Raw genomic sequence first — 25,194 nt, forward strand, 5'->3', positions numbered from 1 at the left:
GTAGGAAAGTGAAAAACAAAACCTGCTGCTTACGAAAAGTTCTACAAAGGCATTTCAACCGTGAAATAAACTAAACAAAGGGCAAAATTCAAGTTGCACTTGCCCTTAAGCTGTAAATAGTAACAATGTTTCATACAGTCAAGTATTCCATTACATTTGTGTTATTCCTCAAAGGGAGAGATAAACACTGATAGTTACTGAGGCAATATTAGAAACTGAATCAGATTTCCATTAAATTACATAAAAGTAATCCTAATAAAATTATCTTGATATGTATTAATACACGCTCGACAAATCCTTACAATTTTAAAGTAACTACATTAAGTGTCTGGTTGTAATCAAAAGGAAAACAAATAGATTCATCCACTTTCTAATTACAATTCATAAGTGAATTTAAAGGAAATAGGACAATTGTCTTGGTGGCTAAAGATTTGGTGTGGCACTGGGTTGCTAATGGTTACCTATGTTCCCTAGAAGACTGTTGGGCCCTGTGTTTTGATCAGGCCTTAGGGTGTTGCTGTCCTGTCCAATGAACTCCAGGCTGTCCTGTAACCTGCACAAGATGAATCAGAAAAGGAATAAGAGTTAGTTTATGTGGATGATTTTATAACATGTATCTACCACACAATTGTGCTGTACATACGCATAAACGATATGAACATTTGAGAACAACTGCTGATTTATAGAAGAAGCTGCCATAGGATATGTGTGTGTGTGTGTGTGTGTGTGTGTGTGTGTGTGTGTGTGTGTGTGTACGCTTACGTGTTGAGGCTGCCATACACACTGCCTCCAGTCCTGGCAGTGAAAACCTTACTCAGCATCAGCTGAGGTGGCGATCTGATATGATAATACCAAAGGGACAAAGATCATCAGCACGTGTGCTCAGTTCATGTGCTTGTGCATCTTTCACATCCAATCTCATTTGTCTCTACTGCTACCACATCAATTCACAACTTCTCCTTTTCTTCCTGATTCCTCCTGTCTGTGCTTCTGTCCTTACTTTCATTATGCAGTAATAAGAATCGAAAGTAGCACCTGATACTGGAATAACCCACATTAAAAAAAAAAAAAAAAAATCCCACAATCCAATACTAAAAGCTGTGCAAAATGTCAAAGCAAATCTGAAAAGCTCCATGGTCAGAGGCTAATTTTTATTTTATGTGATCATCAGTAGTGAGAAGAAAAGCCAGCATCCCTGTTCTTCTTACCTGATCTGGTGGATTTTTAGCGTGGAGCCTTTGTAGCTCATGGCCACAGAGCCAAACATCATCTCCCCCAACATCACCACATCGGACGAACACCTCGAACCCTGTAAAAGAGATAAGAGATATGTAAGTGTCCTGTGTGTATACCTGCTTATGCGGCTGTGAATGCAGGGGTACACATATACATATAACTGCAGAGAATTTTTGCATGCATGTCTATGTGTTACCTGGAAGCGGAGACCCTGCTCCTTGGTTTCCTTGGTTTCGGAGGTGCAAGAGGAGGAGCTGTCTAGGGAACTGCTGCTGCCACCTGTAGGACGGAGCTGGCAGCATTTCCCGAACATCTTCACCTGGCCCTCGGTGCTCTGTGAGGTGAGAATCAAAAAATACATTATAAGCCAAAGACTAGGAACACAGACTCATTTAACTCTGCAGGTGGTTGACAAAAATGGTCTTTTTACAAAGTACATTCAGCAGCAATGGATAAACCTTTCAAGCTGCTTCTTGGTTGGTATTACTCTCTAACCCTTGTAAATAATAATGGACTAAACAACAAAATAATAAGAATGTGCAACCATTAATGCAACAAAAATCAGCTGCAGCCCTTAGCTATTTTGTGCACATTGACATGATATCACAAAGACAGATGCAGACAAATATTTATTCAACCCATTTATGTGGGAAAGCCCCACACACGTGGCTGCAAACATAAACCTTTTGTCTAATTTCACCCTGATGCTCTGACATTTTAACCAGTCCCAGAAAAAAGTAAATGGTCCATACAAAGTAGGCTTCTAAATGGAAAAACACAAACTGAATTGAACTGTTCAAGACCAAAAACCATAGAAACCTAATCTAGAGGCACTTGTGTAAACAGCAAACTAAAATGTGAGCTCAATTGGCCTGTGTCATGTGCCTTCTTAACTTGGCAGCCTATTGAAGAGGAATGCATTTGGGAGGGTGGGAGGGGGAGGGTGTGCTTTTTAGCTGGGCTCTGGTAATGGCTCACTTGAAGCCACTGTTGATGATAATGTTAAGAGAAGGGAAGGAAGAGAGAGAGAGAGAGAGAGAGAGAGAGAGAGAGAGAGAGAGAGAAATGAAGGGGGGACAAAGAAAAACAGACTGAGATGAGGAGGTATGGAAAACAGGAAGCGAGGAAGAAAGATCATTATTGTTGCTTCATTCTGCTCTTTTAAAAGTACATTTGTTAACACGTTATAGACATGTGCAACTTGCTGTGTATTTTCTGTTCTCTGTCATTAAGATAATTTTTGTAATACACACACGAGCGCTAATGAAGCAACTCTGTCTCCGAGCGAGCGTGTGTTTGAGTGTGTAGATGGGTGTGTGTCCGCTGCAGTGCAGTGTGAAGTATGTGTACAGAGGCCAGCAGCATGTGACTGCCAGTCATATGACTCTTTTGGGAACTCGTGAGCGAGCAGCACTGCAATCATTGCCTCTCCCTCTCTCTCTCTCTCTCTCTCTCTCTCTCTCTCTCTCTCTCTCTCTCTCTCTCTCTCTCTCTCTCTCTCTCTCTCTCTCTCTCTCTCGCTTTATTTCTCTCCTTTAGTGTGTCTATTTTTTTCCTTGATCAGATTCACGTCCTTCTCTAGCTCCCCTTCCCTACATTTTATTCTTTCTGAGTCTTCTCCCTCCCTTTTTTCTTTTCTTCATTCACAACTCTCACCCATCCCACCTCTACATGATCCTTGACTCTCTATTCCTCATTCTTCTCTTTGACACCCGTGGCCTTTGCTCGTTTCTGCTGTAGATCGCGTAAAATAAATTCCTCTGAGTTGACAAAAAAAGTAAACAAACACACAAAAAAGCACAGCAATCATGTGATAGAAGTCACACAGTAGCTGGCAAAGCCCTAACGTTGCAGAATGCACCAAAAAATATTGCCACTGGACCAGGGAACACACTCTCTCACACACACACACACACACACACACACACACACACACACACTGCAGTAACTCCTCTTACTGCATTTTTTAAGAGCTCACTTCAAACAAGTGTCGCTGTGTAAGACACGCACACACTGCTTAACTCTTCCTATTGCAATTCTATATCTGGCACCAGACCTATCCAAAAGTATTGCTTAGGTAAATCCACATGTAAGAGTTGAGAAAGTTGAGCAAACAGCCCATCCTATTTCCATCACATACAGTAGATCAGAAGGAGGTTGGCATGTATATGTAGGCAGACTGAAAGGTAGGCAGGTAAAGAGAAAAAAAAGAGAGAGATTTATAAAAGATTACAGAGATAATGTAGGAAGAGACCAAGATCATCAGAAGAATGTATAGAGGCAGAGGACAGTGATCAGGACATTAAAGAGAGACATATTCAGTAGAGAAAGAAAGACATCAGGGTTAGAGGGAAGCAGACAGCAAAAGACAGCAGATTTAGAAAAGGTATATACAGAATGAGAGGAAAATTTTGAGAGGGTGAGACCATACTAGAGATAGACGAAGACAGATGAGAGAGAAAGAAAGACAGACAGCGAGTGACACGGCTGTCATGTGAGGATGAAAGAATGCTGCTTACACATGGGCTGTCAGCTGAGGCTATTATTATTGGAGATAAGAGCACCAGAACAAACCGGTCAGGGTTAGACAGGAACACACAGCAGCGCTGTGAAAATATTAGGCATGTTACTCAAAATTAAAAAGAGAAAAAAAAAAGAAAAAAAGAGAGGTGACTGTGTGTCACTGCTTGATGGAACTTTCAGTTAGCAGGTGCTGTATGGGAGAGGCCATACACACATGACTGGTAGTCAAAACATATAATTCACATGTTTGAGGACTGTTGTTGTACACACCCTGATCAGACTCCATTGCTGTAGTAAAACAGTTTTTATCAGCATATCTCACTGGCTGAAATGGGTGTGTTTACAATTTGCCAATGCTGCTGAAAAGATCTGAGTCCCACAATCTGAGGCACATAATAACACACAATACAAATTAATTACCTGTTTGACATACTGTCAGAGTTTTAGGGTCATATCTGCCTTCAGGATTGCCTTGCCCTGGAAAATTGATCATATGACTTTTTGGCACCCATTGAGTCAAAAGGAAACCGCACCTTTTGTTTTAGAAACTGCACACACAAAATTCTTAAAACAAGACTAGAGATATTTACCTCATACAACCAGTGAGTAACCCAATTTGATTTATTTTTTTAAAAGTTGAATTCTGTAACTCAGTAATAACCCCCTAAATAAAATAAGGAAATAAATGACTAAATAAAAGTCTAATAAAAACCAAACTGCCAAACGAGACACATTCCCTGCATTCCACTTCTGATGCCTTGGTCAGACACTGTTCACTATGGGGCAGTGAGGCATCCTGCAGGATAAGCAAGACAAGGTGCAACTTGTGTCCTCTGAACATCATGGCAATTGCATGACTTCTGTTGGATGTCAAGCCTCTCTGTCTGTCCCCCTCCTCTTATCTTTGCTCATCTATTCTGACTGTCTGTGAGCTTTAAAAGTCAAAATGTCTGCAGATTAAGACTGAACTGAACAAAAAATACACAACGATACCTGTAATAAAGACAAAATATAATAAATAAGCACAACAGGAGAGGGGAAAACAGGAAAGTAAAATGTTCAGCAATGTGCAATTTAACCATGTTCTGCAATGCATTTCCACATCTTACTTCCTTTTAAGGAAACCTTTTAACAGACTTTTAAATAGGACCTGCAGCTATACCACTGTATCAGCTGACACTTGGAACAACAGCAACAACACACACACAAACACACACAAACACACAACAGACATGTGACTCACAGTGATGGGGGTTTCCTCGGTGCCCCTCTTTTTGGCATTGGAGTCGAAGAGGACATTTCTGCCGCGCCTCTCACAGTCCTGGTACACGATCAGCCTGATCTGACTGGGCTCCAGCTGGGGAAGTGGCCAGCTAGATGGAGGGAAGAATAGATAGAGGAGAGGGGGATATAGAAAAAAGGCAAAGAGTGAAGATAGAAAAAGCAAAGTGATGTAGAAAAAGACAGATTTGGAATAGGAGGATGGAAAGTGTGAGAAAAAATAATGCAATTAGTACAAATAATCTTATAAAGCAGCAGAGATCAGTGAGATGAAACTAAGAGAATAGGAAAAGAAACATCTCACATATTCTTTAAACATCTTTCAGTTTTTCTTCCAGGGAGTTTGCACATTAGAGACAATGAGGTCATGCTCCAGTAACAAAACACTTCCCAAAACAATCTGCTGCAGCATAGTATTGAACGTAGCAGTGGAGCAACAATACAACTATGTCTGTTGTATTACAAATTCTGAGCGCCACTCTGCCCATTTATCAAACTGTCTACGATGCCAGGGGTCAGCATGCCTACGTTCCCACCTTTGCCTGTCACCCAGCTTCCATTGCACCCAACTGCAAACCCCATCCCTGCAGGTGGTGGGCTCAAAGGGCAGCGTTCCATGTCATTTCTTCAGGCTGTGCCTGAACAGGCCCTATGGACCGAGGTCTGACCACCAGACACTCTCCGGAAAACTCCCCTCCCAGGTTGGACTCCTGGGGAGGGTCAAACCTCCATAATCCAGTCAAGATAGTGCAGGTTTGAGCCTTCTGTTTTATTACAGTCCTTAAAGCACCTCCTAGTCTGAGGCCATAGTGCTCTGCTGGAAAACGGTGGATTGCTCCCTCAGGGTTGGAGTGAGTTGCTGCCACAAGTGAGGGAGTTTATGTATCTCAGGGGTCTTATTCACAAATGAGGGTAAAATGGAGCATGAGATTGACAGGCAGATTGGTGCAGCATCAACAGTAAAGTAGGCTTTGAATGATGAACTTTTCTAGTGAAGAGCTGAGCCAGAAAGCAAAGCTTTTGATTTACCTGTTGATCTATGGTCAAACCCTCAGCTATGATCATAAGATTTGGGTAGTAACCGAAGCAGTCAGATGGAGTTTCGTGCGCAGAGTAGGTGGGCTCACCCTCAGAGATAGGGTAAGGAGCTCAGAGCGGAGCTGCTGGTCCTTCATGTCAAAGGTCTACAAGGATTGTTTGGCTGGGGTAGGGTCTCTGTAATTATTCAATGAACCCTATGATTTGTTAAATTCAAATTACAATAAAGAACTGTCTATATTAAAACTACTTGTGATTAGGGACATTTTTTCTCTGATATTTTATCTTAATAACTGTTTTTGTTGTGATGATCATTCGAGCCACATTGCATTCAATGATAATAATAATTATCATATCATTAATAACTATTAATTTTTATATATTAATAATAATATCCAGTATCTGAATGGCATATACCAGATACCCGTATGAGTAGAAAACTAGCAATAAGCAGGAGGGATGACGTACTTGCAAGCTTGTATATAAACTCTCTTTAAGCTGTCATCCCTTCTGGGCAACAGACCATGCCACAGCTGCTATTCATCCACTTCATACCTCAACCAGTGGGGAGTTACAAAGATATGCCTCAACAACCTAATACCCACCTACCACCACAGATTTACAGTGTACCCACATAACATATAGCTCGATTTCATCTGTGATAGCTAAGAAATTGACTGGATAAGTTTTCATCCAATGCTATAATTGTAGAGTGATGTGCGACTATATCATGTCCCAACTGAAACTGTTCTCAAACAAAGGAGTTTTAATCAACAGTCATATGATTTCTAACTGTTGATTAGTAACTGAAATCAAAATATCTGTCAAATTGTTTTCGTAGAAGCAGATATCTTAAGACTGATTGATTTGCGTGATTTGTGAAATGGTAGCAGGTATGACCATGTCTATTCATTCAGTAATGACTAATACCCCATTTCTTACACAACTACATATTTCTTAGCTAATCATGACTCCATTAGACAAAAGAAAAAAAGCTGCACATGCACTTAATGCAACTTGATTTGAGTCATTACACAATAATGGGTAAGATTTACACCCATTTTGAAGATTTGGGATACTATTAGATTATTATATTATCACATCTTAAACTGTTATAGACTTTCATAGTGATACATTTTCTCTGGCAGGAAACACTTGATGACAGTTAAGTAACAGTTAAGCTGTTTTCACAGGCTGCCTCAGCTCCATGCCTGTTGCTAGGTAACCTGTGGTTTCATATAGCTCATCTCATTAAAGCTGTTCATCTCAAGTAATATTGTGAATGAAGTGGTTGCAAATCTACACCTGCATCCACAGAATGATCTGGCTGTGCAACAGTCACTGTGGGTACTAGCAGGCTGTCACAGGACTCCGGCAGTCCCCTCTGCGTTTGACGAAACTCAGTCCCCTTGTTGATTTAGTAGGGGCTATAAAGATGACAGGGGATTGGACCAACAGACAGACAGTTGAGGATTTCTGTCTGGAACTGATGGATAGGTGGTTCAGGCAGATGGACACATTGCTGGACCTAAATATAGCCTTTTATTGGGGAGCAGGGAGCATCCCTAAATGCAATAACACTGTACAGCAAATAAGTTGGCTGGAAAGGGTGAAAAAGTGACAGTTAAGTCCACTTAACTTGTCAACAAAGTAGCGCACAGAAGCCCACACTCAAAGGCAGCATTTCAATTGTTGGTCAGTGAGCCTTGAGAGAGCAGGGAGTACCTGTGTATTGGTGTATGGTGTATGCGTGAGAGAGAAGGTCTTTGTGTACATTTCCATGCATGTGAGCTACTATTTACAAAACATGGGTGTCAAAGTATGACCAGCATTCTTGGGGGTAAAACGATTCAGCAAGGGAGCAAGAGGAGAGAGAGTCATGTGCTGCAGCCTTAGCGTTAGGTTGTCAAACCAAAGTCATTTGTCCGACGCGGCCTTGAGAGAATGTTATGGGGTTCACATGTGCAACATTGAACAATGAGTTGTCTCGCAATTTCTGTATGGAAACATCTCTAGCATTCACTCCTGTAGCTCACTTTCTTTCTATTTGCCAGAAGTGCTGCCAACCAATATGGACCAAAACCACCATCTGAATTTAAATTAGGCTTTGTGGGCATTGAGCAGAAGCAGCCACATTTCACTCCATGCATGCTGCTGCACAGTTGTTCCTCCCTGTTGCGTGCATGCTTGTGTGTGTGTGTGTGTGTGTGTGTGTGTGTGTGTGTGTGTGTGTGTGTGTGTGTGTTTACTGCTAGGATGCATACTGTAGCTCCTGTTGTGTTCTCCAATTGCTTAAGGTTCTGTGCTGTTAATAAGATGTAACGCCTGTCATTGCACTAAAATCTTTTTTGTACCTGCATTGTTCAAAATGACTTTCAGACATTTCATTTCATTTCTTTTAAAAATGTATTTTCAGATAGAATTCACTAAATCAACATTTACTAACAAGCTAAAATGTTTGGCAGGTTGGTTCACCGGAGAGGCCTACCACTGCTATTACTTTAAAACATGAAGCTAGGGCTGGGTGATAAACCAGTAATGATAATTATCTAATTTTCCTCAATAGAAACGTAAAAAAATGGTTGATAATAAATTACAAACTGCCAATCACATTGCAGAAATAGAAGCATCTTGCAAGTTAGGTTTTAGATTAATTAGGTTAGATTTTATGATTATAATTGTTTTGAAAGTTCTAACTCAGCTTTGTGAAATGTTCTGCTGTTTGGCAAGTGTTACTCATGTTCTGACCATAAAGATTAGTTCAAAACCACAATTAACCCTCTGGTTTAACTCAGCAACAAAAATCAGCCTTTAAACTGGAAAGTGTTTCTGTTGAGGATTCAGCATACAGATTCCTCTGTCCCTCTCAAATATATTCAGACCAGCTCCATCTGTTCAGGAGGCTCCAATAGGTCCTCATGGCCCTGGACCAAGTATTACTGACCTCTTAGGTATGTAACAAGTTCTCACAAATGAACCAAAAGACATGCACCATTGAGCTTTATGATTCAGGCCACTGGTGGAGTTCTGCCATACTGATTCTTCCTGCATAGTTCAAAGGTTATTGGTATTCCGACCACAGGCTGTTTGGAAGAGTCACTCTCACAAACTTCCAGTGACGTAGTTATGGTTTTTAAACTGTCTGTGACATTTAATTTTGTTCTTATTGAGATCTTACAATTCACTGTAATGCTGTCAGTAATGATTATTTTCATTTCATATCAATTAATCTGCTGATTACGTCCCCATTAATTGAGAATTTGTTTAGTCAAAAAGCAGAGAAGAAACAGCCATCACAAAGCCCAAAGTGACATTTTGAGATTGCTTAATAATAACAGTCCAACAATCAAAGATATTCCACTGACTCATTTATAACAAAGCAAATCCTCACCTGAGAAGCTTGAACCAGCAAATGTTTGACATTTTTCCTTGAAAATTACTGAAATGATACTCAAAATAGTTTCCACTAATCCATGAATCAACTCATCATTGCAGCTCTACTTGATTGGAGTACTGTCACATGCACACAAGCTGTTATTCAATGACACATCACTGGCCAGACTGTGACTGCCTTATACCCCTTTGGTAATTGATCTAATCACATGAGTCAGATAATACACTGCTGGTGAACAAATGCGCTGTTAAGGTTCAATCACCTCACAGAAAATGAAAATATCTTCAGATTTTTTCCTCCTGGTTCCTATCCAAGGGAAGACCGAACCCCTCACCCAGCCTTACTGCTAAATGGGTGACGTAATACCTGCCTGGCCTACATGAGCTCAAATTACATTGTATGGAGATAGGTCAATATTAAGCTTATAGATTTGTGTGTAAGATTACACATCAGGTGGTCGTTTTAGTGTGTCACATGCCTCCTTGTAATTGGAATACCACCTTTCATGTGTGGTTTATTTATAAATTTGACTTTGCTGTTGCTTTTAATGTGTTCAGCTTCTGTGCATCATTGTATCATTGGGTTGACACTACTTGAAAAAGCGGTGCTAGTAATAATCTCTGAAATTCCCTTTTTATAACTATAATTAACTGTTCAGAGGTTTAAAGTCAGTATTAGCTATTTCCATAGAATTTTAATGAACAAAATCCCATTCACTTTCTGGCCAAATGTGGGTGAAACAATTAAAAAAAAAAAGATGATGTGTTGTTTACAGATCAGCCCGTAAGGGATCTGTATTTGTCACCAAGCTCACTGCTCCCTTTGTTTTAAACATAACACAGAGAAAAGACAGAGTGAAAGATGCAAGGAAGAAGGAAGAAGCACAGGACAGGGGGCAAGAAAGATGGCAAAAAAAGACAAAGACCTTTTATTAAGCAACAGCAAACAGAATTAAAAATATTACCAAAAGAATAGGTAAGGAAAAGACAAATAACTGGGGGACAGAACAAAAGCTAAGAGCAACATAAGAAAATAAGTATGATGAATGAGAAAATGCAGCTAATGTTGAAGGACGATGGAGAGAGAACCAGGATTAAGCATAAATAATGAGAGAAAAGGTCACAGAAAACAAAAACCCAAACAGAAAAACATCTGACAAAGACAGAAAAGCATCTGAAAGAAAGACAAGGCAGAATGAGAGCGAAGGAGGAAGTATCCCATCAGTGAGCTTGTGACAGTCACAGCGCTGACTGAGGAGAAAGGGGAGTCATTCATAAAAGCAGCACATGACTTCATGACTGTTACATACTTGTACTGCTTTGACCTCAACTGTCTGAACCAAAAATGAGTCAAAAATCCTCCCCCATACACAGGTATTCATTTTCTTGAACAATTAGTGGATCTCAAAAGGACAATCCCAACTATTTTGTTTTGGTTACATTTAAGACAACAGGCACAGCCTTAACTACTTTGAAATGATTCACCATCTTCTTAACAATATGTTATCATATCTGACATCACAGATATGGAAAACAGCAAATCTGTTTAAACTAACACTCCACCCAAACACGTATATGCCAGACAGTTTCTTTCCTTATCCAAAAACAAAAGGCGTGCTTCACCACAAACCCATAATTCACTTTATATAGCATGACCACAAACGACTATAACCAACCTCGGTCATCACCACACATGATACTAAAAACTACTGCCTGACTACTTCAAACTGAGTGCTATCCAGCTGGAAACAGCCACAGGTTGCCAACACTGTTAGACAGAAGATAAAACTAAAAGGAAACAACAACATTAAGAATGTTCTCAAACCTCCTTAACAAACACCATCATGCCCACTCAGATGCATATAAGTCTGGTATAATACCGACTCCTACCTGGGCATCATTGCGAGTTTGCCAGTCTTTCCCCAGCCCTCTTTCTCTCTTTCTATTCCTCTCTTCTCTCCTCTCTCAGCCAAAGCAGGGTCTAAGAATAGCGGTGAACTAAATTCACACAACAACATGAGACTGTCAGGTGATTTCAGGAGCACTGTGTGTGCTGGGCAGTACAGAGGCAGCAACAGCAGCGAGCCCGGATTGCTGACTGCCAGAAAGCACTGTGAAAAGCCAGAGACAGTGGGGATTTGTTTGTGTGTCGTTTCTTAATCCCGCTCTTTTTGTTCCTGTCTCCCTTGTGGTCCCTCTTCCCCTTCTTTCCATCTTTCTTTCTTCAATAAATTTAAAACACATGAATGCGTGAATGTACAATTCAACCTCAACAAAAGAAGTCTTAGAAGAAAGAGCAGGAAAATAAATAGCTTATAAAGAAGTCTGATTCACACATGAAAGCTTCCCAGATCTTTATTACTCGTCAAATCTTCCTTAACAGATACAGGAAGGTTGGTTAGTTTTGTGACAAGTGACAGCTTATTGAAGTTAGTGGGAAAAACTGAAACTTGCCATGCCATTTGGCCAAAGCCATTTTTTCTTCCCATCACTTTATGTCAGTGGGGTTTCATATAAGATTGTGAACTCTGGTCACTGTGGGTCATTTGAATAAAAGCCAAGAAATAAACTATTTTCAAATTTGAAAAAAAAGAGCACAATAGAAAAGGAGCACTTTTAGTTTCACTCTTATTATGCAGTGATACAAACACAATTTGCTGGCTGTCTTAAGGCTGACACAATTTTTGATATCACTGCTAAAGCATTCCCCTTTTTAATAACTATTTCCCCAGAGTAAGTAGGTATGTATCATAAATGTATGCCTCCTAGATATTTGAACATGTCAATTATTTAAATCTAATCAGTTCAGGCTTAATTAACTGTCTCAATAACATCTCTGGGACTAGAGCCAACTGAAGGAATAATTTAAGATATCAATATATCTACTTTTATCAATAAGTTGCCAACTGTAGCTCGTATATCCTGTAGCTGTAATTATATTTTACATATCTGGCATTTAGTGGCCTCTCCATAAAACATATGCACTTTGATGACTTAGCTTAGCTTTTGGGGAATGTAAAGAGTACACCCAAAAAGGGCACAAAAAAGGGTGTACTAGGAATATCAACTCCATACTAATGGGAGCTACATATCTTGAAAAATCACTGAAGAAATTAAAAACATTGTTTCATCTGACAGTGATACAAACTCTTTAAAATCGCGGTAAAAGCTCTGCTCCTGGCTGTGTGTACTGATAAAGGTCACAACAAAGCAATCAAGTTTCCTTGACTGCAGTCTGACATCAGCCTACTTACTGACCTCAAAGAGACCTCGTTCTCTCTCCACTACCACTGGAACGTCTGTGCATGAGTGTGTGAGAGTGTGCATGTGTGTGTGTTAGTGTTTGTTGGAGACAGGGAGACAGTTACATAAATATCCCCTCAGTCCATGCTGTGTGACGTTCTTCCGGCTGTGTGTGACAGAGGTTTCTGTTAGGTCCAGCAGCTTGTCCTCCAAATATGTCACAGTAGACATTTCTGTGGCATTTCTGCTGCAGACAACAGCCGTCAACACTGTCTTTAAACAAATTTGGTTTATATAAGTTACTACATTACTACAGTAAGAAACTAGTCATCAAGGATTTCTTACTGAGATGCTTTTCTCGGTTATCTAAGTCCTGCACCACTTTAGGGTAGTGAGGACTTTACTAATGGCCACAGTGTTGGCAACCACTGCAGGTGGTTTGACTGCTGCTTTTTCTAATCTAATGGGAAAATGCTGATGTAGTGGAGACAGCAGGAATATGGTAACACATGAGAAAGGTCAGGAGTGAATGCTAAAACCTGCGACACTGTGAGAAGCATTTGTGATATCTAACAAACCACACCAGGAACAATCTAGATGAAGTGAGGCGAGTTTTCCATAAGGTTAGCCTGCTCTGTAAGAGATGTTTGTTGACGTGACCTGTCCTAAGTGAACACTGCACAGCAATACTGCCAACCCGATATCTCAACACTTTTAAACTGATTGCATAGCAACTGTGTACTTAGCCACAGGTCTGTTACCAGCCCCTGACAAACTGCCTGATGTATCACAGGATTAATACATATGTATGAGCTGTGATGCTAATTACAAACTGTAGCTCATTCTGTGCTGTGATACTACTTTCCCATGATGCTGTCCACTACTCCCACTAGATATGCATCACTGGAGTGACACAGAATCCCAGTCATCACATCTAATCTTTTAGATATCTCTAGCCTTACAGAGGGCACCTTCTGCACGTACAGTCTCAGGAATGCATAGACACCTTAATACTTCCCAAGGTCTGCCTGCTTGTAAAATTGGAAACCCTCCATAAAGAGATTGGTGTATCAGTGTAATGCTATATTAGCTGAAAATTGACACCTAATAAAAGGGACCACTCCTTTGCTACTGGAGCGCCCAAGTCACACTTTCTGCAAGGTGAAACACAATACAGTATATACCTCTTCTCACAACGAAAGAAGTGCTGCACTTCCTTGAACTAACAATTGTTTAGTTATGACGTCAAAGAAAACAGCAACAGGCCCACATGACCTGAAAGCACCTGACTACCTGCATACCTGCTGGTTTATCTGCTGGTTATGTTGCGTTAAGGACTTCTGCATTCCAGCAGTCGCATGATGGTGAGTGAGTGAAGATGCTTCAATGCACAGTGGTTACCGCACTCACAGCTACAATACATTTGAACATTGACTGGTTGACTGAGAGGACTGATATGGCCAGAGGCTAAAAATGGCTGGATTCAATCATTGTTTTCAGAGTCAAAAGGAATCAAAGTCACCGGAGTTGTAGAAAACACACAAAAACAAATGTTATTATATGTCACAAAGATGCTAGTTTGAGAAAGAAGCCTGAGAGTGTATATTTAAAAAAAAATACCAAATATCTATACATTTGTCTTTACACTGTGTGTGTGTGTGTGTGTGTGTGTGTGTGTGTGTGTGTGTGTGTATGATGTAATGACTATGTGTACACTATGGCTATTTCTGTGCTGTGTCACAATCTGCTACACTTGACAGAAAAGAGAGTAATGAGTGTATGACTGTGTCTCACAGAATCACATGAACAAGTCACCAAGCTAAACAGGAGTGGTAGAAACTATGTAGAAATCAGGGTGTATGGTCAATTTAGTTAAAAGAGGATTTGCCTCAATGTGACTACTGCAACAAGTATTACACATGAATGTTTTTCTTTCTTCTTATCTCCATTTAGCAATCAAAAAAAAAAGTGTTATGTGATCTACATGATTAAATGCTCAGCCTTAAAACACAGTGATTGTACTGTAAGTCAGCACATCCTGTCTCTCTTTCAAACCACCCCCTCCTCCCTCCCTATCATTTCTCTCTCTTTCTCCCTTGCTCATTTAGAGACTGAAACTAGGCTAATCGGGTAATGTGACAGTTTGAACTTGATGTTTCACTAATCAAGGCCAACAGCTAAACAAGCCATCTTTTAGACAAAATTAATAAAAAAAAAAAAAAAAAGTACACCACATCTAGACCGATTTAAGAACAGTGTACCAATACTTTTTGATCAAGAGTAAACAGTGTACCCAACTCAAGACAAACAGTGGATGCAATAAGAAGGGTGAACAGAAGTCAGTATATACTTAGTGGAGTTAACTAAATATAATTACTTTAAAATGACTGTCTTTAAATGTTCTAAACACTTGTAGAGCAGTAACACAGTCTGGTGTCCAAAGTATGTGATGCACAGTATCTTTGCATGGTTTGTGAGGCCCCCGCTGCCCTAGTATCATACATATACTCTCGAAAGGCCAAATAATAAACCACTCAACAACAACCAATTAATTCACCTAAAAGAGCTCACTATCCTGCAAGGTATGTAATGTGGGCAGCCCTTGAATGAGCCTCCTCACAAAGTTAAGAGGACACCAAGGTCTAACTAGATGTTAAGCTGACATAGTAGCACTCACCAGAATGCTACTGTGTGTGTGTAGCTTTTACGTAAAACTATATCTTTACCATGACCCTGCAGTTCTGAGAAGCCTGAGTGTAGCCACTTAAAATAGCCCCGATAGGAACCTGATGACAGCCGCTGTCTTTACAGAACCCTGGCAGGCCTGCAACATTCACGCACGCACACAAACACACAGACAGAGAAATAAGCAGCACTTGCAATGCAACACTAAAATATATACATGAATCCATGATGCTAAAATGCTTTAAATGTGCACAAGTAACAAAAGTATGGAGTGTGAAGCTGCACACACACACACACACACACACACACACACACACACACACACACCTCTCTCCCTACTTATCCAACTCATAGGCTTATTCCAGTGACTGAGAAGGCAGCCATGTGATCGTCCAACAAACATGACAGCCTGAGATTGATGAAAGCCTCACATGACACACTGGGTTCTGAAAGTACGCAGTGGAGGAAGGACACCATGCCAGTCAGGAACCTGAGACACTACTTCTGTAAACTACCAAGGAAAAAAAGCATCCCTATAAATAAATTCATCTGATGGTGTAAAATTTGGTTCTGCAATCTTGGCCATCATGCATTTTCACAGGTTGAAGATGATAATTGGACTCTATATTATATTTTAAATTTCACACAAATTATTACTTTTATGTCAGACTGATGCACATTTGAAATGCACATTAGTCTTTGCACCTACAAAAATAACCAAGTAAACACTATAAGCTGGCTTATCAAAAGGCTTCATCTTCATTGTTACTCATTAAGAAAGATTGTGGTCTTGTTCAAAGAAAGTACATTAAATAGCAAAGTTAAATGTTTTTCTAATAACATTATGGGTGAAATATTCAGTACCAGTTCATCAGTATCACCTCTGATTCAGGTTTTGAGGTGTTATGAAATGAAATAAAATGACTGCGTACACTAATCCTATCCTCTCCCTTGTGCACACACACTCCCTCATTTTTGTATCACAGAACAAACAGTTATATTGAGCTCTACAGCCCAGGTCAAAAAGGAAGTTTCCTCAGCAGGCAGCAGTGGCAAGGGGCAGCCAGAACAAGCAGTCTGAGCGTGGGTGAGGACAAAGCTATTGGCTGGTGATCAGTCCTCTGACTGGCTAAAGGATGAGCCAGGAGCTCTCAGTGTAATGTACAGTATGCTGTCCCTGGTCAGGTGCTAATGCCAGGGAAACAGGAGAGGCTCTTTAGGCTTTCCCCACAGGGTCAGCCAACCTGCTGCCCTCTGTGGTATTCTGGAGGGCACAGTGCTGGGCTGTGACAGAGCTTAGGGTGAAGCATTATGCAGGATAACCAGGTTGCAAAACAGCAAAGTATACATACGTTTTACTTTCTATTACTCACCTGTACATCTTTTGCTTAGTAAGATAGTACGATCACAGACAGTTTAATTCAGTACTGCATAATACTCTACCCTTACTTACAAACATCTCAAGTGTGATAATGTGATATGCTCTCCCAGCTAAGAGGCTGCAGAGTATCAAAAACAATAGAGTCAGTGGGACAGACTACATAAAGACACAGTTTTAGTGTTTTCTTTCATTCTTTTTTTTTCCTTCATGTGGGTATTTGCCTGTGACAGACCGCTGTTTGGTTGAAATTCTGCTATTAAAAGATTAAGGGGGAGTTCTGATTCCAGTGTGCAGTTACTTTTCTATTATTTCTTTCAGGCCAGCATTACTGTACGACAACCTGCAGAGGTGTTGTTGTGACTGTCTTCAAAGTATAAGCTGAAAGGGACTGCAACAAACCAGCTTGATTTATAATATCTGCTCTCTTACAAAAGCATTCCTGAGTGCAAACAAATAACATTAATTATTAGATGAGGCTCAGAGTATTGTGATCGTGCTAATCTCCACAGTCCACCTCTGTCAGTCGTAAGGTGTAGACCTTATCCTCTCCTCTACCCATCCTCTAAGTTGCTCACTTCCTCTAAGTTGCTCACTTCCTGACCATCCAAACTCTCCCATATTTACATTATTTTCTCCTCTCCCATCATCCTGTAATCCTCCTCCAATTCTTTTCCTCTAACTGGATCCACTCAGCCTCTCTCATCCTCCACTTTAAACCATCTATCAGATGCTCTCTTCTTCTCTTATAAACGCTTATTCACCAACTTCTCTCATTCTCAATCCTAAATTAACTAACCTAAAATATGTATGCTAGCCTATTTCTGCTCCCAGCAAGTGTCCTCTCCATCACAGCTGACCACTGAGTTAACAGAAACGCCTGCTGCCTGCCTGCCTGTTTGCTCTAGGATTGAAGCCAGCCAGCCAGCCAGCCAGCCAGCCAGCCAGCCAGCCAGCCACACACACACACACACACACACACACACAGCATTTATATCACTGGGTGCAGGGCACCTTTATGGCCGTCGAACGTGCTCTGGCACAGACATGAGCCAAAGTGCAAGTAGCACTACAAGGAGGTGAGCTTTCAGGTGTATGTATTTACATATATATATACACACACACACACACACACACACACACACACACACACACACACAGCATTTATATCACTGGGTGCAGGGCACCTTTATGGCCGTCGAACGTGCTCTGGCACAGACATGAGCCAAAGTGCAAGTAGCACTACAAGGAGGTGAGCTTTCAGGTGTATGTATTTACATATATATATACACACACACACACACACACACACACACACACACACTACGGGTGACAGGTCCAGAACAACATTTTACAATGCAAGTGTATTTAAAACTAAAAAGAGCACTTTCCCCTTGACCAAGAATGTGTGCAAGAACATACACAGGGAAACGGCAAATCAACTCAGGGAGTATAGAGTATCCTACTAGCAAGCTCAATGATGCATTGCTCAGTCAGGTTCAATTTAACCCTAGGGTATTTCAATAACAAGCACTTTTATTGCTTCTAGTGACACTGTGTCCTGCTTTGGCTACATGGATGTACTTCCAAAGCTCAATCAAAGACAATTTAAGACATTTTTTCACATAAAATACTTACTGAAAACATTTATTCCATTTTAAAACAAGCAGCACCCTCTGCTATGAATGACCCGTTATCATGGCAAGCATGTCAATATTCTGCAAAAGCTGCTTTGCATCATATCAATGTTACTGGCGTGATGACAACATGATGCATTTTGTACAAACAGACACATAGGTTTGAGACTGTCTTACAGTGTGTTAGATCCACTAAAGCTGTTTAGTGGAAACCAGAGCAGTGTTAAGTAAAAAAATCAGGACATACTATCTTGCACTTCTTCTAAGCATTACTGATGTTGACTAGCTTTATATGGTTATATATGTCTGGTTAACACGAATGCAGTGTTCAGTTCTAAATCGGGACATATTATCTTTCGTTTGTGGAGGGCATAAATTGGACACGATGGTATTTCAATAAAACAAAAGCATCTGTATCTTCACTTCACTTTTAACATAAGCGATTATTGATTTTTTTTTTTTTTTTTTTTAATAAATGCATTGTGCATACCCAATCTGGTCTGTATAAGGAGCCTGAAGCCCTGCTTGTCGTGGATCTTGTCTGTCATCAGTGGCCGACTGAGGTGATCACATGTGCACCAGCACAGAGCACACAGTGTCCTCCCGCTCTGCTGTCTGACGGCACTGGCACAGAGTACAGTACCGTCGGCATGACTGAGAGAAGCCACTTGTACTTTGCTCCAAGTTATCTGGGCTATAGCTCATGATAAGTGACAAAAGAGCGTGGCTGTACTGTCACGGATGCCTCGTTGTTTTCTTTCTACCATGCCGGGTTAGCTGATGTTATCAAAGAAACACAAAGGGGGACACGGGGGAGACAAAGGAGAAAACACGACACTGCCTCTGCAACTTCTAAACGATGACACCGATTAACTGGTTAAGGAGAGGAGGAAGTGTTTATTATCAACTTATTATCAGTTTATTAGCAACAGCACACCAGCATCAATACTTGTGTAAACGAGCAAAAAGTGCTAGCTAATGAGGTAAGCCGAATCCCACTAAGAGACAGCGTGTTGCAGCAGCCCTGCTAGCGTCTGGTAGCTAGCATTAGCATGTTAGCTAACCTCACCAACAGGCACAACACGTCTCCCACGTCTCCCTGCACTTTGCTACGTTCATGCCAAAATGAACAAAAACTACACAACGTCAATGTATAAAAGTGCCTCCAAGTTCACCATATTCACCACACCAAAACTCATGCGCTCCAGACATCATAGCGAAAGTCATATATAACATTAACGCACACACGTACAACGTTACACACAAACCACAAACATACACACACATTACACAGCTACCTGAAAGCTGGGTCCTCTTTGCTACATCTCGGGGGCGGCGACGAAAACGCATTTCTCTTGTTGAAAAGTTTCTGGAAGAGAGTCGGAGGCATTTTGTACCAAAATGAATTCGGTACAGAAGGTCTCTTTTCTTTTCAAATCCAAGAGCAAATCTTGTTCCTTCTAACTGTCTCCATGGATGTCACAGTCATATGACAGGCATTAGTCACAGGAGCCGCTTGGTAACCCACTACATTTTTCTGATTGGCTGACCAGAGGCTGCTGCTACTACAAAATACCTGATTGGCTGGTATTTTTGGCCCAGTACCACGTGGTAAGTGGACTCGCTGTGTTGATGTTTTGTCGGGAATCGTGACAGCATGCAATTTATTCAGAGAAAATTATACAAGTGCGATTGCTGAGCGGCGTGCAAGACACTGTCAAAGATCTACGAAAGATCAACATGAGAAAAGTTAGGTGCAAAAAACATAATTGTGTTATGACAAACACAGAGAGGTATGCAACAAAACTTATTTAAGCATTGTACATCTTTTAATTTTATACATTTACACACTCACACGTGTACATTTTCAAAAAGACAAATGACTTACAAATACAGAATATAACACACAAAGACATATAAACATACATTTTAACTTTACAATGAGCTTACGTTAAACATTTAGATAAAGTTCTTATAGCATGGACACATACTTACAAGAATCAATGAAAATGCACAGATAAAGATCACAAACGATATATATATATTCTCACACATAAAACTAAACACAATCACTGCCAGGACAAGAAAAAAAGGATGGTTATTTAATAGAATACAGGTCTGACATCTAGTGGTTACATTGCACCACACACTCTTTGATAACAAATGCAAAATAAATAAAAACGGAAATGGGTGGGTAGTTAGGCTGTGTGTGTGTGTGTGTGTGTGTGTGTGTGTGTGTGTGTGTGTGTGTGTGTGTGTGTGTGTGTGTGATGATGGGGGTTGGGGTTCAGTTCTTACATCATGTGAAAAAAGTACATTGTCATAAGCATATATTTAAAGGACTAATTATTATTATATGGCTCACTAACAGCTAAGCACATGGGACCACAGATTGTATGGGATAAAAATAAGGGCCAGGTAGAGAAGTAAGGGAAGGTCACTTAGATCATGTTCACAAGTTTTATGGTGAGCAAACACAAACTTAAAAGACAGACTGTGGTGTCCATTTGAATTATTCTTTTCAAATAACACATTTAAATACTAATGAAATTATTTCACAGACTCGTGCACCTGTTTCAAAGTACACACATATTACTCTTTTACAGGATATTTCACATACAGACCTCACTGACACTAATTATGGGAGATCCACAGGCCACATGTCTACAAACAAAATTTTGGCTTCAAATGTCACAGAACAGAAGCTTATACGAGCTTAGCAGCTGAGAGGAAATAAAGGGGTGCTTCTGAGTTTGACACACCTTTCTCTCATCCTCTGAAAGAACATTTCCCTGTCACTTTCACTGACAAAGTCAAAAAACTTGGCATTCTCTGGGCTACTTTTTACAGGACTTTTTAGCGTCACCATCAGATGTTGTGTGACATCTTTGAAATGTATCTCACCCGCCCTGGATGTCTCTGCATCAGGCTTCATCTGCTCGGCCAGAGTGGACGTTCCGACTGACTCACTGGCGTTGTGAGCGGTTAATTTGGTTTCTCGGCTGTGTTTTACTTCAAAGGTCTCAGCAATGATGGGGGTTTTGAATGATACCTTCTTCTTGCACAGTATAGGTCTTTTGCTGGTGATCTAGGGAGAAAAATTATATTTGTCCATGACTACCTTTGATTTACACAAAAATAAAATACATAGACATCATATTTTAGATTACCTGTAAAAGACAGCTAGGTGGCTTTCCTGATTTTGCTGTGGTTTTGCAATTGAATGCTTGTGCCTGATTGTCTACAGATTGAAGATTAAAAGACAAAAACTTACTATGATTTACATTAATTATGATTATTTTATTTTATATGCTAGAAAGAAACCCTTGGTAATGTATGATTCACATTAAGTTTTGGTTCTGAGCATACTGTATGCATCTCATGAAATAAGACTCGATACCTGGTTGGAATGAGTCTGTTTGTACGCTAGTCTCAGCTTCAGGTCCTCTGTGCTTGCTTCAAAGTGAAAAGACAGTTATTGAATGAGTTTTGATCACGTAAATCAGTGTCCCACACTAAACCTGTCAAGTAACAACACAGCAAATGTGGCATGTTAAGTGGCTTTTGCCAGAAGAAATGCAGCTGACAAACTAACCTGATGTTACAGTTCTTTTCAGCAAGAGTCGTGGAGGCACCTGCAGATAAGAGGTTTAATTCTTATCAGACAATTATCGAACACCCAGACATCAAATTAGATCACAGTTTTGAGATTTCCGTTGCCAGAACAATCATCATACCTTATATCACACCTAATCATTATTGAATGGGATCTAAGTATCCTAAGAAATGAAATTTCAAATTTCTTACTAAACAACAAGAAACGTGTGTGGGATTTTCTCACACTTACCAATGATGGTAGAAAGGTCAGGGGGATGATGCATGTGGATGGTCTCAGCATGGCTCACATCCAGCAAAGTGGAGTTTTTTATGTTAAGATGGAGACCCAGCAGTTCCTCCTTCATGGAGAAAGCCAATGTTTGCACTGTGAAGACAAAAATAGACAAGACGAACCATTACAACAGAATAACCTTGTAATTTGGTTGTGGATCTATAAAAGTGCACACACACCATAGTTCTCTTTTCTGAAGATCTCCGGTGAAGGTAAGCTGCTTGAAGATGAAGAGGCAGAGGAGTAACAGTCTTCCTCATCATCATCAAAGTTGAAAGTTGTGTCTGTCTCCATGCTAGAAGATGTGATGCTTTTGGGAGTCACTGCCAAGTTTTGCTCTTCGTATTCAACTGGCATTTCACAACCTTTAAAAGCCTTGGGGTCAGGAGTCATCTGAACTGTTTGGTGCCACGCTGGTGACACTTGGTAGCCAGATTTTTTATCAGCTGGAGTGGCAGCCGAGATAGCTATGTGTCTGGGGTTTTCAGTGTATGCAGGGCTGGTCAAGTGTAATACAGATTTGCATTCAGGCTTAGTGCTTGTCTGTGTTTGTAGAAGATAAGCATGGAAAAGGAGGAGACAGTAAAACATAAACAAAGTTTGAAAAACCTTGACAAACAACATGGATTTTAAATTGTAGTATCTCAGAAATGATCTGTTATCCACATACCTGCTAAAATATAATGGCTGAATTGAGTGTTTGGCTACATTAATCCTAACCTCAGACTGTACCCTTATCAAAGCTGCATTATCAACTAGGAAACGCAGGTGACTGCCCAGGAGACCCCTAAAATCCCCATGCCAACTCTATCATCTGTTTTTTTCTGTGTCAAGAAATGAACACACAGAGAAAACCTCAGGTCATGTGGTATTATTCAATCATAGTTGTACTGTAAGTCTCCAAGCAACAATTATTTTCATTATCAATAACTCAATTATTTATTGTTCAATGTCAACAAATAGTGAAAAAATGCCCTCGTTATTCCCTGCAGCCCAAGTTAACCTATTGAAGCTGCTTTTGCTGTCCGAGAACCAGTCAAAATACAAAGATGTTTAATTTACAAATCAAAGAAAACTGGGAAACTAATACATCTTCACATTTGCTAAGCTGGTGGCATTTTTGCATAAAAGTCATTTAAAACATTCAATTATCAAACTTGTTGCCAATTAATTGTATGGCAATCGACTAATCAATGAATCATCAAATCTTTTCAACTTATGAGTACTTGTTGGTTCCTGGGTGCCTGGGTGAATGATGAAACGAGTTTGTTAATATCGACACATGGAGTAAAACCGAAAGTGCACACTCACCCACACCGGACTGCGTGGTTTGACAGTGGGGATCATCTCCTCCACTTCAGGTTCCTCTGGAAGTGTCGCATAATGCTTGTTGGGCAGAGGCCTCCTGTGCTCTGAGTGTCAAAGCAGGGTTGTAGAGAATATAGATACAGCAAATGACTTTTCCTGTACTTTACAGGACATTGCTTTATGAGATAGTCCTCTTAAAGCACTGGCTTTAAGAGGACTATGATTTTTAAAAAAGAGAAACAAACGAAGGCTGACAAACAAGTAATGTCAATCATACATTTTATGATTAGGCATCTGAGGCTCAAATCAAAATCTAAGGCGTAAACCGTGGGCTTATGAAATAGTAATATATTTCCCTCATTACAGTGGACATTAACACGTGTGTGTGTGTGTGTGTGTTTGGGTGTTTATTTCTTACTGTATCGTCTGCTCAGCGCTGGTTTCGCAGGTGTACCTCGCCTCTTAGCAAATCCACTGTCACGACTGACTGGCCACTTCGTCCGTCCCATTATCGCAAAAAAGAAAAAAAACAAGATTTCCAGACTCTCCAGCAGACTGATAAACTTAACTAAACTGGTTTTGTACAAAAAATGTGCCAGTCAAACGTTAGAATCTAAATATTTTGTAAACACTGAAATTTAAAGTAACGGAAAAACTCGTGACGAGACGCTAAAATTAGCGTTACCTTGTTGTCTCCGGTGTCTGTGCGGTTCTTAGCAACCAAGCACACCTGCACTCTCAATCTGCCAATCAACGGCTGGTGGCTTCTTTAAGCCCTATATGTCAATACACACCGTCTATGTTTGAAGCCTCAAACGGAAGTTGTTAGAAGTTGCCTCGCTATTATGGCCTTGATGCTTGTGAAGTTTGACAGATGTTATGTTTTTAACCAGTCCATGGTTTGTAATCACTGTATTCACTGGCCTCTAGTCAACGCTAACACAGCAGCTAACTGCAATTCAGTTCAGTTCATTTCAATTCACAATAGCCTACTTTATACGACTCTTAAGCGGCAATTTGAGGCAAGCAAACAAATGTACAAATAAACAATTCATTTACACACAAAGCAATAGAAATCTTAGAAAGAGCTAAAATATACAAGGATTTATAACTGGACAGTCTGCAGCTGCAGTGGACAGCCCAGTGTCCACAAAGGCACATATTATGGCCTATATAAGGACAGTATCAGTATTAGGGATTTTGTGTTTTGCCAGTGATTTTAGAGACAGACACAACAGCGTGCTAGTACTTTCAGGGAGACTTTAAATATAAAACCTGTATGCAAATAGCCTTGAAAACACCATGAAGAAAGAAAAGACACCAGTTTAAAATCATTCCAGAATATCTTTTATTTCATTGCCCTGGTCGTATTCCCCACCCTCCCTCATCCCTATTGCTGCACTCAATCATTACAAGGATATGGTGCTGATTCCATTTTACAGCAGAATAGATAAATAAATAAGTACAATTCATCTCACTACACGCAAAAAGAGAGAAAAAAAATCCATTCAAACCACTGATTTAATAAATATGCTTACATCTAGCTGTCCTCGTTTATGTACATCCACATTGTTTATGCTTTG

General features: G+C 40.2%; 2 protein-coding genes across 4 annotated transcripts in view; both read right to left on the reverse strand.

Annotated features, from left to right (window-relative positions):
* Positions 1–19,896, reverse strand: part of fnip1 (folliculin interacting protein 1) — a 40,893-nt gene extending 20,997 nt beyond the window's left edge. For 2 of the 3 annotated variants that reach the window (XM_023409535.2, XM_023409533.2), the window contains exons 1-6: positions 19,713–19,896; positions 5,003–5,132; positions 1,433–1,570; positions 1,209–1,309; positions 763–837; positions 462–553 (exon numbers count right to left, since the gene is read on the reverse strand). In XM_023409535.2, the coding sequence (XP_023265303.1) occupies positions 462–553; positions 763–837; positions 1,209–1,309; positions 1,433–1,570; positions 5,003–5,132; positions 19,713–19,804 (628 nt within the window). In that variant the 5' untranslated portion in view covers positions 19,805–19,896. Of the gene's footprint in view, positions 1–461; positions 554–762; positions 838–1,208; positions 1,310–1,432; positions 1,571–5,002; positions 5,133–11,361; positions 11,425–19,712 lie in introns of those variants that run through there. The other variant, XM_023409534.2, reaches the window with a different exon arrangement.
* Positions 19,897–20,235: 339 nt separating this feature from the next.
* Positions 20,236–24,314, reverse strand: LOC111657377 (uncharacterized). Its single transcript, XM_023409528.2, has 8 exons — positions 24,030–24,314; positions 23,615–23,715; positions 22,483–22,846; positions 22,262–22,396; positions 22,010–22,049; positions 21,815–21,870; positions 21,585–21,655; positions 20,236–21,502 (listed from the first exon to the last, which is right to left on the reverse strand). Exons 1-8 carry the CDS (start codon positions 24,118–24,120, stop codon positions 21,131–21,133), a joined length of 1,230 nt encoding a protein of 409 aa, XP_023265296.1. The 5' UTR covers positions 24,121–24,314; the 3' UTR covers positions 20,236–21,130.
* Between the last annotated feature and the right edge of the window lie 880 nt (positions 24,315–25,194).

This window comes from Seriola lalandi, unplaced genomic scaffold, assembly GCF_002814215.2.
Source record: "Seriola lalandi dorsalis isolate HSWRI2012SDOR001 ecotype SW California unplaced genomic scaffold, Sedor1 jcf7180002054396, whole genome shotgun sequence".
Taxonomy (NCBI): Eukaryota; Metazoa; Chordata; class Actinopteri; order Carangiformes; family Carangidae; genus Seriola; species Seriola lalandi.